The sequence below is a fragment of the Limulus polyphemus genome, unplaced genomic scaffold (genome assembly GCF_000517525.1).
Source record: "Limulus polyphemus unplaced genomic scaffold, Limulus_polyphemus-2.1.2 Scaffold203, whole genome shotgun sequence".
In the NCBI taxonomy this organism is placed as follows: Eukaryota; Metazoa; Arthropoda; class Merostomata; order Xiphosura; family Limulidae; genus Limulus; species Limulus polyphemus.
The window spans coordinates 162,997-177,882 of record NW_013665813.1 but is presented as its reverse complement, the minus strand read 5'-3'; the positions used below and the strand labels follow the sequence as shown (position 1 = coordinate 177,882).

Sequence of the window (14,886 nt, the reverse complement as noted above, 5' to 3'; positions counted from 1 at the left end):
CTGTGTATCAATCTCGTGGGCAAATATTACAAACTGACTATATATCGGCATATATTTAAATACTAAATCCAAAGTACAATTTAATTACTAAATTTAAATTATCAGTTAACTCGGCTTCGGAATATTAAAAACTTCTAATACGTAACAATAGTGATATCCGTCCATCATTTTAAACTGTTGACTAAAAGAGAGTAACCAGTTAGCAACACCCACTGCCTGTGCTACTACTATTAACCAAATACGGGGATTAATATTCATAGCTGTAACGCTCCGACAGCTGAAAGTGTACAGACTTTTAAATGGTATATCGCGGATCCAACACTGAACCTTCCAATCCGTATCTATGATCACTGGGCCAAGTCCGATCACTTTCCAGATAATTTAAAAACTATGATAACTAATCAGCTACCACATTATTTGATCTTGCTTATAATGTAGCCTATCAAAGCATGCAAAACGACCACTGGCTTTCATTCTCAAGACTAATTACAACTAATATATCCAGAATATCTAGCCAAGCTTTTTCGAGTTGTGGGATCAGAGTATTCTCCAATAATCCAGTTATATTTTATGAAGAAGTGGCTATTTTTTGGCTGAGGATCTCAACACGCTAGACAGTCTTAATAATTGTGGAAGAGACTATAAAAAGATAAATATATGTTTTCATATAGTCTTAACACAATTCTTTATTATATCTACATTTTTTAATTGTATTTTATATCTATATATTAGTTTATAAACCAAAGTATAACCGAATTGAACAAACAATCTGTAGACTCAGTTCTGTTTACAGAAGTATGAGTTCCCAAACAGTCCACAAAAGTATATTATTGTACTTATTTTCTAGTTATACAAATATTACAGTATTTGTAAGAGATTTAAAATTTCGAATGGCTTAAAACTGAGTTAAATTATAATTTAGATTTAGAAGTTAAATAAATGCCGATATATATATCCAGTTTATGATATTTGCCAATAAGATTGATACACACGGTTTTCTTTTTTTTTAATACAAATATATTTTAATACACAAACAATTATACAATTTACAATAACAGTTATTACAAATAGTTATTACAAAGTGTAGTTTTACAAACTTACAAGCAATATAAAGTCTTCTTTCTAGTCTGGAACTTCCTTGATGTCTTCTCGATGAGCGAGTTAATTTCGAGTTGATGTAGGTACAATTCACTGAACAGTTGAACCTTTTCTGATAAGTTTATTTCCCAGAGTAACAGTTGAACGTTTTCTGATAAGTTTATCTCCCAGAGTAACAGTTGAACCTTTTCTGATAAGTTTATCTCCCAGAGTAACAGTTGAACCTTTTCTGATAAGTTCATCTCCCAGAGTAACAGTTGAACCTTTTCTGATAAGTTTGACTTTTACTTCAAGTTTATAATTTGGAAAATTATGTTCAACTAAACATAGATTTGTTAATTTATTCGTATTTCACAAAATATAACTTACTTTTGACAGCTTGACTAACTTTCATAGGTTATAATTTGGAATTTTATGTTATGAAATTTAACTATCAGTCGATATTATTTTTTAATATTGCTTTATTTTTCATAATTATAGTTTACGTCCTTAAATTTTTATATTAGAGGTTGACTGATTTCTCTAAGCAACAGTCCAAAACATTTGTTGTGCAATTATATAGCGTATAGACCGTCAAAAATGACGAGACAAGTACTACCACCCCCACCCCGTAGTATACCCTAATCTCACATTTCATAGCTAAATGAAATAAATAAATTTAGCAAAATCAAGCTTGACCAACAAAGAGGCAGAAAAGTTCAGTCGAGACAGTCAAACGTCAGTAAATTCCTTTGTGAGCCAATCAAAATTAAGATCATTCATTAAATGGCAAATTCATAAAATAATTATTGGTAAAAATCAGTTAGATTAACAAGCTAGAAAAGCCAATGCATTTTGGTAACACCACGTTACAACAATGGTTTTTATGTCATGTTGCTTTTCAACAAAAGCATAACCTAATATTGTTGTTAGTCTATGTACTGAAAGTATAAACTGAAATATATAGACAACAAAACTGGAAAAAATATTTGTTGATTTCTTAATTTAGAGTCTCTGTTTATTAAAGGTTTGTTTTTATTAAAACCGTTGGTGATATTACAGAAAATAACTTAATTCAGAAACAATATAAGTTTAAAATTAAATGCACTTGGATCTAGGCTAGGTGATCCCACATTACGTCTTTACTTTAGGCTTATTATACCAACACTCACCACACTTATAAGGTTTCACGGCACCCCCATCACGGCCCCCTTTCACCCCCGTCACCAAAATCGTAATGGACAGATAGTAATCGAACTATCCTATCTGGATAAATCCATTTTGGCTTTTATGACTCTTGCTATTTCGAGAAATCAAGAGAAATCAGATGTGACGTGACGTGACACACACGTAAAAAAACAAAAAACAAAAAAAAACCAAAAAAACATCTAAATCTAAAAAACAATTATAAGTGATACAATTTTTGCAAATAACGATCCTCATCATAAAAGAACCTAGGAGAGCAATGCGCTCTGATATTTCCTCCTGTCATTCGCAAAGGTATGACGATGAGTAAACGATACTCTACTCTGGCAAAAAGAGGCGTAAGATCTTACATAGCAATAGAAATAATACTAAACCTTTAAATATGAGAACATTTGTTTATGAATTGTATATATATAATGTTTGTACTTGTTTGTTTTTAGTAGTAATTTAACTAATACAAGAATGAGCAAAGTGGTGGTTAGATCATAGCTAACTTTTTAATTGAAAATAGAAACCTCAGAACTTTATCCGCTCGTGGGTTAAGATAAATTTAGTTGCACATGTATAAAGTAAACAAAATACCTCGTGCAGTTATAATGTCATAAACTCAAAATCAACAAAACAACATTAAGCATGGACAACTTACATTGGGTGTAAAAAAAATAGACATTTATTACGTTCAGTTGTTCCACATCAAAACTCAGTACATTTACTTACTACCCCATTTTTTTCGGGGGGGGGGGTAATTCTGAGGATGACGTTGCAACGTCGAAACATGTAGAGTCGTCAACTTTTTGAAGGCCACAGATAGGCCTAAATCAAATGTTTTTAATTGTGTACCAGTTTTAACCTTGAATATTATTTATGATTTTAATACAAAAGTATTCTAATCGCAGACACCAAAATCTATTCCACTTGTTTTAGGCTTAACATTAGTTAAGTCTTTATTAAGTATGGCCTATATTCGATAAAGAGTTAAACTTACGCTGTAGGTTGTGTACGTTTTTTTGCTTTAGTTAGTTAGGGTTAAACTTCATCGTACTTAATACTGCAAATAAATAAACTTATAATGTTATTCTACGACGTAGCGTAGATAAACTTTTAATATGTTGTTGGACAAAACCTCTACTAAAGTATTTTACATCCGACTTTTGTTTACATCCGTTGGAAAGAAGTGCGCGTCCATGCGCATTTAGATAGTAAGGTGTGCTCGCATTATCAGACAGATAAAACTGAGTATTTGAAAAACCTAAATTAAAGATATTCTCAAATTACCATTTTCTATAATAACTACACTGAGGTGAGAGTCTCATCTTTATATATGCCCACATATTCTGATTAATTCTAATATAGAAGAACACTTGTAAGTTCAATGTCTCAGATATCAAGTAGTATTTCACATTGAAATGTGTGAAGTACACTGAGTGATTTCCACTTGACTATTAAAAAGTTAGGACAGATTGTTGATTGCAAGATTAACTGACCCCAAAAGGCATTGTGGCCCTTAATTCCCTATCAGTAGAGTAATGTTCAGTGGTAAGATGCTTGTATTACATCTAGTTGAATTGATCACCATATCTGGATGAAGAGACACCACAATACTTGCTAAAGTCGTTGCTAAGACACCTGGTGTTATTAGTTGTAATGCCCTGAACATTTACAGTTGGCAGAACTGAGAGTGATTTCTAGGATTTCTAATGCACCTGAAGAGTGAAATGACATTGCAATACTTGCTTTCTGAGTACTCCGATGGCAATTATTGTGACGAACAGTTGTAAAATATTTTAGTAACAAATATTTGACTTGTGTATACGTTAGTGAAAAGTTTTTGAAGCCTGTACACAGAATTATACAGCACTTCCGCACGTGCAATGAGAGAAGTGTGTTCTTTCTAAGTACGGAATGTGAATCAGGTAGCTGCGAATCTTTATTTTGCCTGTATTTAGTTTTTTTTATGACATCTACTGTAGTGAGTAGATCGACTGATGTATGTCAAGCCTGTTTCAGTTATTTGTGTAGGAACTAGTGGTTATAATATTACCATACCCTCTTTTCTTTCCACCTGGGCTCAGGCTTTGTTTGTATAACAACCAGAAAGCGTTGGAAGAAATGTGGGTGAATTATAGGTAGGTGTTGGTATGGCAAAAATAACACTGAGTAACACAGCACAGCTTATGTTGATCAAGTGTGGAACCCTCTAATCTGCTTGGACCAGGAACTTTATTATAGATACATTTCCTACAGGCAATGTTCTGCGCATGTATGCCTGTGGAAACTTATAAGCTTTGAAAACCTCTAAAGGGTTAAATTAAAAATGTGTTTTGAAATGTAATGGGCCTATTGCTAATGTCTTGTGACAAGTGTAGTTGTAATTATTTTTCGCCAGCTTGTAAAATCGCACACACCATAACAACTGTTGTAGTATCAAATGACATATAAATGGTGTTTCGCCCACTATTGTATGTGTTATATCCTATTCCTAGCCGGCTTCAAGAGTTGTGAATTAAGCGAAACGCGTTGTTGGCAAAGAATATGACAGATATAGTGTGGTTGGAACACTATTATTATACATTCTTCTAATTCTTGAAAACCCCGAAGGGACTAGATTAAGAACATGTTTAAAAATGTAATAAGCCTAATACGAATATCTTATGACAAGTATGGTTGTTGTTTGTTTTAAAGCTATAAAATGGGTTATTCGTGATCTGCCTGTCGCAGTACCGAAACTCGATTTTTAGAGTTATAAGCCAAGATACTTACCACTGAAACACCAGGGTGCATCTAGACAATAATAGGCAGGACAACTGAAGTCTACACGAGAACTGATATCGGTTGTTTACTAAATTGTCTTATTAGATCTCTCTACTGGTAAACTTCTTTCACTATCCCTGAAAGTAATGTTTCTAAAAATAGGAATATTTCAAATTTCACAACATTACTCTCACTTGTAAATATACTTTAAACCTAAGTTTGTTGTTACGACTTAAAAACTAAATGGTTATTAATAAAGCATTATCATCACGTGTTTTTTTTTTATTTGTTCTCTTCATTCTAATCTTACATTTTACATAAAATTAATCGCACTTCATGGTATTTCTGTTTGCTCTTCTACACTAACCGTAATTAAAATCCTCGTTGATTAACAAACGCTGTGCTCTTGAATAGAGTAAAGAAAGACTAAACTTGAAATCAAAGTTGAATCGATATTTTTTCTTGTCGATTTTATACGTCATTCAAGTTACAGTAAGCGAATTTGAGGATGTGTAATAAGTTACGAGTATACAAAGTTTCATGTTTATCATCTAGATGGTGTAGAGCTATTATAGCATAAACATTTTTTTGTTGTTTATAAGAACCTAAGGCAGATTTGTTTGGAACAATTTGTAATATGTTTTAACTATGGCAAAGGGGCTACGACGGAAAAAAAGTCTTCATAATTATTGCATTCACTGAAGCTCACAAAATATTTGTAAGAAGTTGTATATCTACTGTGTGAAACCTATTGTGTTGTTGAATGTTCGGTCAGAATCATCCGATGTTTCGTCCTTGGTGTGAAACCTGGTGTGAAACGTCATGACTAATGATAGTAATAAATCTTTCACGTTTTAAACTGTTGACAAATAAAGAAAATTAATTGTGTTATAAATTTGTGAAAGTTTATTTAAAAGAAAAAAACAAAATGGGACACATGAATGAGCTAAAAAGTTCAAAGTCCTACTCGGAGGTAAGTCTGAGGCTTATAACGTTAAAAATCCATATTTTACATCCGCGAGGGGCAGAGAACAGATATTCCATTGTGTAGCTTTCAGCTTAACAACGAAGAAACGTTCAAAAGTTCAAGTAATATACTTAATAAGTAAATAACCAACAGAATAAACCAGAAAAGAATCTGTAGATTTCAAAATGAAAATATGATCTTCATCGAAGGATTATAGATACTCTAGGATATTTTGCTGCTGCTGTAAGAATTGTGCTCAAGATTATATAAGATTGTTTTCAAGTAAAAGGCTGCTGTAGCTTTTCCAATCACAGAAAGAAAAAAAAATCTTAAGGCGCCACCTTTTATTTTTCTAATTTTACTGTATGCTAATTTTGCTACATAGTTTTAGTAGACAGCATTGTAACGGTTTTTAGATAAGGAACATTATATTTCAATATAGTGTTAATGTGCTACACACTTAACACCAGAAAATAATTCGATAATGATCTGGCGAGAATGTTAACATAAATATCTTAATACATTTTACTTTGCATTGCAGCGTTTTCTGTGGTTTCAAGTGAACCTAATATTGAACTTTAAGTTTGGAATTATATAAGATCATATGTTAGGAGGTAATGTTTGACGGAGGCCTAATGAAAATAAAAGTTTATTTATTTACTGTGAATATAGTGTAATGTATGATAACGTTCGAATGATATATATAAAAATATTCTCGATAAACTAATTTTTCAAGTGGCCGTGTGTTATAAGAATCGTCTTTTGGTTGGATGTTTGAAAGCAGCCTAGTAGGATGTCAAACTTTTTCATCATACTTATCACTTTCAGCTCAGTGGGGTACCAGCTTTACTCACCACACATGGTTTGACATACTAACGTAGTTTTGAAGGTTACAAAATCGTTATCTCAAATCTATGGTGAAATATTCAAATTACTGTCTAAATAGGGTACCAAATGCTCCCATCAAACTTATTGAGTGATGTTTGGAAGTGGCTAAGCAAGTAAAAAAAAATTATATATATATATATATATATACACGGTGGTATTTTTTAATTAATAAAAATGATTTATTAAATTAATTAATTTTGAAATTAATAATTAGCTGTTTGTTTCCAGTTTCAATATGGTAATTCTTGGTACTTTACCAGAGGGCTTTATTTTCTTATATGCGTAAAACTGTAAAAGTTATGCATACACATTTATTTATATAGTGTAGATATTTACTGTCAACATTTACACATATTAAGCCGACATAATTATAAGGGTTATCTTGTTTCTTGTTAACTTTCATTAGGCTTAGCTTTGATAAAATTATCGAAACATTTTAATATAATAGAAATTTTTACCTTTGAAACTTAAATTCTTGCCTGAACGCTTATTGAATATTTTGATAATGTAATTTGATCTAAACCAACCAAACGTTTTATGTATATAACTTTAACGCAAAATCTGATAAACTAGTCTGCTTAGCGTAGTTAAAGATCCTTTTGTTCTTAGCTACGTAGATAATTATTATTTACTAACATTAACGAGAGTTGTAAATACTGATGACTGCTACAATATATAAAAAAATAATAATAAAAGATAGTTTGTAAATATAGTTCACAAAAAATATGCATATTCAGTTCTTCAAGTACGCTAATATATAGAAAAATTTTCAAGCTATTTCTGCTGCAATTGGTATATGACAACAAACGTTTACGAAGGTTATTATTTACTTATATTGTTCAGCGTTAAGAACTTTAAAAGACATTTCATCTTTCATTACAAAATGGACCAGGCTTTTTCGTAGAGTATAGTCAGTCAGACATGCTTATGTCTAAGTTTTGAAACTGTAGGTTCATACTCACGTTAATTTTCGCCGATACTTATATTTTTTGAAGATTCATCAAAATATTCAAGTTAGAGCAATAGTGATTTTAGTAATTACACATAATTAAGAATACATAAGAACACACTTCAAATACCTTTAGATGTGCTTGTTGTTCTCTCTTTTATTTCCACTCTTTTGTTTTCTTTTCAACAAAGTATCGACATTTAATGTTTCTCCAAGTCTCAGAGAAAAAAAAAAACACACCTGACCGAACTGTGTAAACAAATAAGAAAATCTATAGTTAAAATGCAAAGCATGGTTCTTGTGAATTGTATTTATTTGAAGTCAACATGAAAGGTTCGGTGCTGATTTCAACTTAGTTTCTTCGAGCACGTCTATCAAAATCTTTGTATAGAGACTTCAGTCGATTTCCTGGACTCAAAGTATAAAACTTACCTAAGTTAAATCCACTTCATGATTCGAAGTGCAGCCATAGCTTGTATAAAGCTCGACGAATGAGGAGTTTTAAATCTTTGCCTATTCTTTAAATCTGTATCTCGTTTGAAGAGTACTGGTAAGATTCTTGTAATTATTTCTAAAACTTCAACTTATTTCGCTTTCTTTTATTTTTCTATTGCCTTCGGGTTCAGTTTTACGATAACACAATAAAATAAAATACATCTTGAAAGCAAAAATGTCTTTTCTGATCGAATATTATTAAAGTATAGCTATAACTCATTAATAGAGCAATTTGTGTTGTAATTATAGAAAGTAGTTTCCAGTGGCTAATGATAATTCATTGTGCACTATCATTTCTTGGCATGCATTACATAAAGTTGAACTTCACGAGAAGTAATTACAAATAAGCAGCTTACGGTTAAAATGTATGTAATAAACACGATTTTTCCTTGAAGGAGTTAGTCTAAGATATTGGAAAGTAAAAATTATTTTTCGTATAGGAAAATAATGGCAACGACACCTATAATTAATAAGACATATCTGAAATTATATCTAAGTGTTTAATTTTAATTACTCATATTTCATTTCTTGGGCGGAATTATAGTCGTTTGTAGGTTCACAGCAAAATTATACGTTTAATACTTAACCTTTCATTTCCACCGGCTAATCAGATTTAATGATAACATTACATGATAATCACATTGCATGGAATGATTACTTTATAAATACAGACATTTCCTTCGTCGATTGTTTTAATATGGGCATGAAATTATTTGTTCCTTGTTAATCATCCAGCAAAAATGAGTATTTCAAAGAACGCAGCATCCAAAACAATACACGCGGAAACTGAAACTAACCTTATTTTTCAAAGTTTCCTGATCTCAAAGAAAAGATGGGCATTAGAAGACTGCACCTCAGAAGGCTTTTAAATACGAAGAATATTTGAAAAGTGTTACTTAAAAACAAAGCCTAGAAATATTTTACACTTATATTAATCCTTTTAAATCCTTATCGATTCAAACAAACACGAAAATGCTTCTGGAGTAGAAAGTATTAGTTTGTTTTTGTTCTTTTTTTTTTGCCGAAATCTAATGCATCATATAGACATCATAATCTTGCTCTCAATGAAATGGAAATGCTTTTTACCTTTTTTTGACGCACGAAAGCTGTCATCTCGAGGGATGTGTTTGATGTCATACACTAAACTGGCATTAGGCAGGATGGTTCTGTCTTTGTTGATTCTATACACCGCATATTTGAATGCTAGTTCTATTGGACTGTTCTTCTGATCTTCTAGAAACAGAGCACCTGAAAACAGCATATACAAATTATTATAAAGTATTTCCTTTATACGGTTAGGCTACATCCTATAACTAAGCTTTAACTGTCGAAGCAGTGGTTTTTAACTTCACTGATTATGCCATTTTTAATTTTTCTCTCTGAAATCATGCAATCGTTTTTAACATACTAATTTATGCATTTTCAATTAATGCATTTTGTACAATTGAAGACTGGTTTAATTTTTGTCGATACTCAGTTCTTAGACGCTTGAAAATTTTGAAGGTTCTATTATATTATTGTTCTTCTCAAAATCCCCATTTTGATTCCATGTTAACAGTACTTATCAATTTTTAGTGAAGTCAAATTGAGAATTTATAGCTTGAAAACATAATGCAGACACTATATCCAGTCTACTTTGTTTAGTTGTTTTTAGAGTTCCTAGTTGTAGGCTTGAAAATATAATATTTGCATTTTGATTTAACTTGTTTCTGTACTTTTTTGACGATCCCTATTCCGTTTGTAAAATTAACAATTTTGAATTATTTTGTTTCTTGAGTTTTAATGTTAATTTATTGAGGATAAACTTTAAGCTACGTACGCACATATGCATTAAGTTGAATGTTACATGTTTTTCAACAGTTTACTGCTGCATTGGCTTTTCTCCACCCGACCATTATTTACTGAGCTAGGTGGTTTTGTGCCTGAGGTTTTGTGTATTCAAGCGAAGTACGAGAATCAGTAGAATAAATCACTACTCACAAGAGTAGAGAAATCTACTATGGTAATTTTCTATTGTTAGAAAACTCACTAATATAGTCGCAGAAACCTACGTAGAGACAAATAAAACAGCGAACTCGAGAAATGATGAATCCTTAATGTGGCACTTTTCAATTAATGCGCTATAAACTGCACAGATTATTTCCCAATTAATGCACATTAATAAAAATTCTTCAGGGTGAAAAAACTAATGCGTTTGAATTCATTTTAAACTACTTTATAAATACTCAATACTGCAATAATTACTATTGTCCAGGTTTCAGTAAAATATTCGTACCGGTTTTTTTTTTCAGTAGCAGCTTGTAAAACTATGATCAATAATAATAATATGGCTGGAAACACTGTTATAAATATACATATTGTTTACCCTAATAAAACGAAGCATTTCCGACTAGTATAACGGGGCCTAAATGGCTTCTGCATTTCTGTGATGCATAAATGGCATTGAAGAGCTTATGGTGGCAGCGAAGAAGAATTTAAATAATTTTAGAAGGTGAAAATCTCGATATCCAAGAATCAAATTAAAAATAGCTCTACAACCTTCGCAAGAGCTTGTTTAGTAGTTATGCATAGATTTTGGCGCAGTATACATAGCCATTTTTGTTCTAGGCTTCGGTGCTTTATTGGCTTCGAAGAGAAATTTGGCCAGTAGCCTTCACTTTCAAGAATCAACATAAACATAGTCCTATGATCTTCGCAGGGTTTTTTTTAATACATTTACCCAGGATTAAATGAAATAATCAAACAATAATAATAACAATAATATGAAGAACAAGTGGATGAATTTTCAATTTTATGTAACAATCGAAAAATCAACTTTTTTGTTATTATGAATATCTTAGCATCCTTAATAATTGAGATAGAAGGTCTTAAGTGTTGGTTCAAGAACAAGTCTGCTTTTGAAGATGGTTTTTGCCCGTATGTTTTATTAGAATTTTTGTGAAATTCCTGGGCGAACCATATTATATATATATATATATATTCTGTTACACCATTCTCACGAAGTAAGCAAAACAAATTACTATCATTACTATTAGGCCCGGCATGGCCAGGTGGTTAGGGCACTCGACTCGCAATCTGCGGGTCGCGGGTTCGAATCCCCGTCACACCAAACATGCTCGCCCTTTCAGCCGTGGGGGTGTTATAATGTGATGGTCAATCCTACTCTTCGTTTGTAAAAGAGTAGCCCAAGAGTTGGCGGTGGGTGGTGATGACTAGCTGCCTTCCCTCTACTCTTACACTTGTAAATTAGGGACGGCTAGCGCAGATAGCCCTCGTGTAGCTTTGCGAGAAATAAAAAAAACAAAAACAAATCATTACTATTACTTTCTATCTAGTTAAAGTACAATTGTCTGTCGGTCTGGTATCTTGGTGTCACAATCTGGCTGACCTAATTTTGATTAAATTTGGTTTGTTTGTTCATTTTTGGATTTCGCGCAAAGCTAGCCGTCGCTAATTTAACAGTGAAAGATTAGAGGGAAGGCAACTAGTCATGACCACCCATCGCAAAATCTTGGGCTACTATTTTACTAGCGAATTGACCGTCACATTATTTCGCCCGTACGGCTGAAATGGCTAACATGTTTGGTGAGACGGGGATTCGAACCCGCGATTGCGAGTCAAGCGTCCTAACCATCTAGCCAAGTTTGGTAAATAAATTAAAGTAGACTCCTCACAGATGACTTTAAATGTATAAACTGGTACTAGACTAACAAATGTACCCACAGTTGTCACGGCATTTGTTTTTGGTCGAAACTGAATACGGGCGATCAGCAAAGATATCCATGCTAAGAATACTATGAAACATCACTTTTGTTTGACGTCGGCTTCACGTAATGAAAAGTCAAATGGCTGATAAACTTAAGCCGTATCTCTTAGCTAATAATGAAATGATCTACCTGCGCTCCTATATGAAATTTTATGGAAACTTGTTCAGCCAGTTCCTCATAACAACAAAAAACTCTGCTTTGTGTATATTGATTTTTGTGATAAATAAAACATTACAGGGGTTAATTAAAACCAAGCCTGTGATAATTGCTTACTTCAGATTTGTAAAAAAGTTATGAGAAACTTAAATCATTAGAAAAGAGAGAAGTAGTCTTATTGCGCCATTAAATTTTAATTGAAGTAGTAAATTCTTATTTACCTTCTTTTGACATAACAGGAAAATACCCCCAGCCAAAACTAAAGGCTTTGTAGGTGAGCATTGCCAATAACTGTAACTCAACAAAACTGAGGGAATGGAATATCTTACGGGAATATACTGTATTATTTCTGATGAAAAGCACCCGTTGGGATGATCATCAAAGCTGTGAAGTGTGTGGTATCTTGCATTAAACATGAACTAGGATATAAAAGAAACTGGTACAAAATCGTTCTTTTAAATCGATAAAAGCAGAACGAAATATGAGAAAAGCACGTACTTCACCCACCAGGTTGCCTCAGGTTATTGTATTACTTATTCCATCTTACAGTTCTTCTTTCGTTATGCAACAACTACGTTCTACCGGAGTTGCCTCATTATGACGACTAACGTATTGCAGAGAAAAATAACATCTACACAAACACACATATATAATGGCTTTCCGCCCTCGTGCTCCATTTCAAATTGAACATATATAAAATATATTTAGTGATGTTAAAGATATTAGCGAAAATTGAAGAATATTTGCCGATAATGATAAATAAAATAGCAGTTTATTTGGAGTATTATATAGTATCTTTGTTTCTTATAATTTTTTTAAATCAATTTCTTTAAAAGTCACGGTTTAAACACCGTAAACTGGCGAAGAACTAGAAACGTTTAGGCCAAAAATTTCTAATACAAATCATGCTAACTACAAACGTCTTTTTTTCACTTTCCTCTTCTTTTATCTATTTCGAATTGAAAAATCAAAGGCGATTAAGAATAGCAGTTCATATTTATGTCTTGTCTTCCATAAAGTCGCTGCACTACATGTCTTTCGTTAAATACCATAACTCATCAGTTGGACTAGATGGACAAAAAGTATTATACTGCATACATAAATAGCGTTTCACGGAATATTTTGTCTCTCATCGTACAATCCCAACTGACGGACGAGCTCTGGTATTGACCGAAAGGCCTCTTAAGCAATGAGTGACTTGTGGGAGACAAAAAATAGATCTGAAATGGTATTTTTACACGCATCTCCTGTTGAACTTGAAAACTGCTACATTAGACATTATTTAAGGAACAAAATTAATACCAAAAATATATAAACTTTGACTAAAATTTTCAATAGTATTTGAACAACTTATAATAATAGCAATTTTTTTTTACTTTCTTTTGAAATATGCGATCCACCAAAAACCCTTCATTTTTATCATGTTATCTAAAGGTTTGAATGATTTCAGGAGTAATCAATATTAAACGAAGCTATTAAGTGTGGGGGTTCGGCATGGCCAGGAGGTTAGGACGCTTGACTCACAATATGAACGTCGCTGATTAGAATCTCCGTTCCACCAAACATGCTCGCCCTTTCAGACGTAGAGGCGTTATAATGTGAAGGTTAATCCCCCTATTCGTTGGTAAAAGAGTAGCCCAAGGATTGGCGGTGGGTGGTGTTGACTAGCTACCTTCCCTCTATTCTTTCACTGCTAAATTATGGAGGGCTAGCACAGATAGTCCTCGTGTAGCTTTGCGCGAAATTCAAAACAAACAAACAGAAAACCTAAGTGCAATCAATTTATAAAGTTACTAAAGATAACCTGGTTATCAAAACTTACAAATAAATCCACAGTAGAAGTTCATGGTGTCCTGTCCTGGAATTTATAACTTACAGCTTAGTAATATATTCTAAGCTGAACATTTTCAATAATATAATACTATATGGTGTTTTAATTGTAACATGTTTTATTAACAGATAAGCTATAATATAGCGACATTAAAAACAGTGTATAATGAGCCATTTCAGATGCCTATTCAAACAGGATGAAAAAGATGTTGCTATTTACAAAATACTAAATTTTTGCTATTTGTGTGTTTGTCAGAATAATGCGGATTATTTATGTAGTCATCTTCATGTTTTGCGTGTGACGAGATTTAAATTTTCAAATTTTTGAACTTTCCACAAATATACAAATACTATCTTCTTTATAGCTAATATTCGACTTATGACGTAAGTTTCTTACAGTACTGAATTCATAATTATATATTGCTTACTATTTACAAAAAAAAAAAACTATAATATATTGTTATCGCCATAGAATGAAAATGGTGGAACGTATTCTATTATTTTGTAGAATATGCAAAATTGAAGACTATTTTGAACCTTTACATAATCCAATAATGAAGTGATAATTGATGGTCAACTTCACTGTGAAGGTGTGGCTGGCAGAAGAATTATCAGGTTTCATATTTCATTCTGCTTGCAACGAAACCAAGAGGGAATAACAATAAATGTTCCTAATATTAGGTTTGTATATATATATATATATATATATATATGTATATTCTTTTATAACTTATACGTTAACGCGACTTCCTTAATTGTGATAAATTGTCTCAAAACAAATTCGAAAACATTCCTTGTTA

At 32.2% G+C, this 14,886-nt stretch overlaps 1 protein-coding gene and 1 long non-coding RNA gene across 4 annotated transcripts in view; one reads left to right on the top strand and one right to left on the bottom strand.

Annotated features, from left to right (window-relative positions):
* Positions 1-14,886, bottom strand: part of LOC106478357 (glutamate receptor ionotropic, kainate 2-like) — a 126,230-nt gene that overhangs the window by 44,762 nt on the left and 66,582 nt on the right. For 2 of the 3 annotated variants that reach the window (XM_022381949.1, XM_022381948.1), the window contains exon 2: positions 9,420-9,581. In XM_022381949.1, coding sequence (XP_022237657.1) covers positions 9,420-9,581 — 162 coding nt within the window. Of the gene's footprint in view, positions 1-5,043; positions 5,107-9,419; positions 9,582-14,886 lie in introns of those variants that run through there. The other variant, XM_022381951.1, reaches the window with a different exon arrangement.
* The window catches only part of LOC111085015, a 24,201-nt gene that overhangs the window by 3,060 nt on the left and 6,255 nt on the right, over positions 1-14,886 (top strand). Inside the window, exons 2-3 of the long non-coding RNA XR_002609878.1 lie at positions 5,253-5,255; positions 7,782-7,789. This is a non-coding gene — a long non-coding RNA (uncharacterized LOC111085015). The remainder of the gene's footprint in view (positions 1-5,252; positions 5,256-7,781; positions 7,790-14,886) is intronic.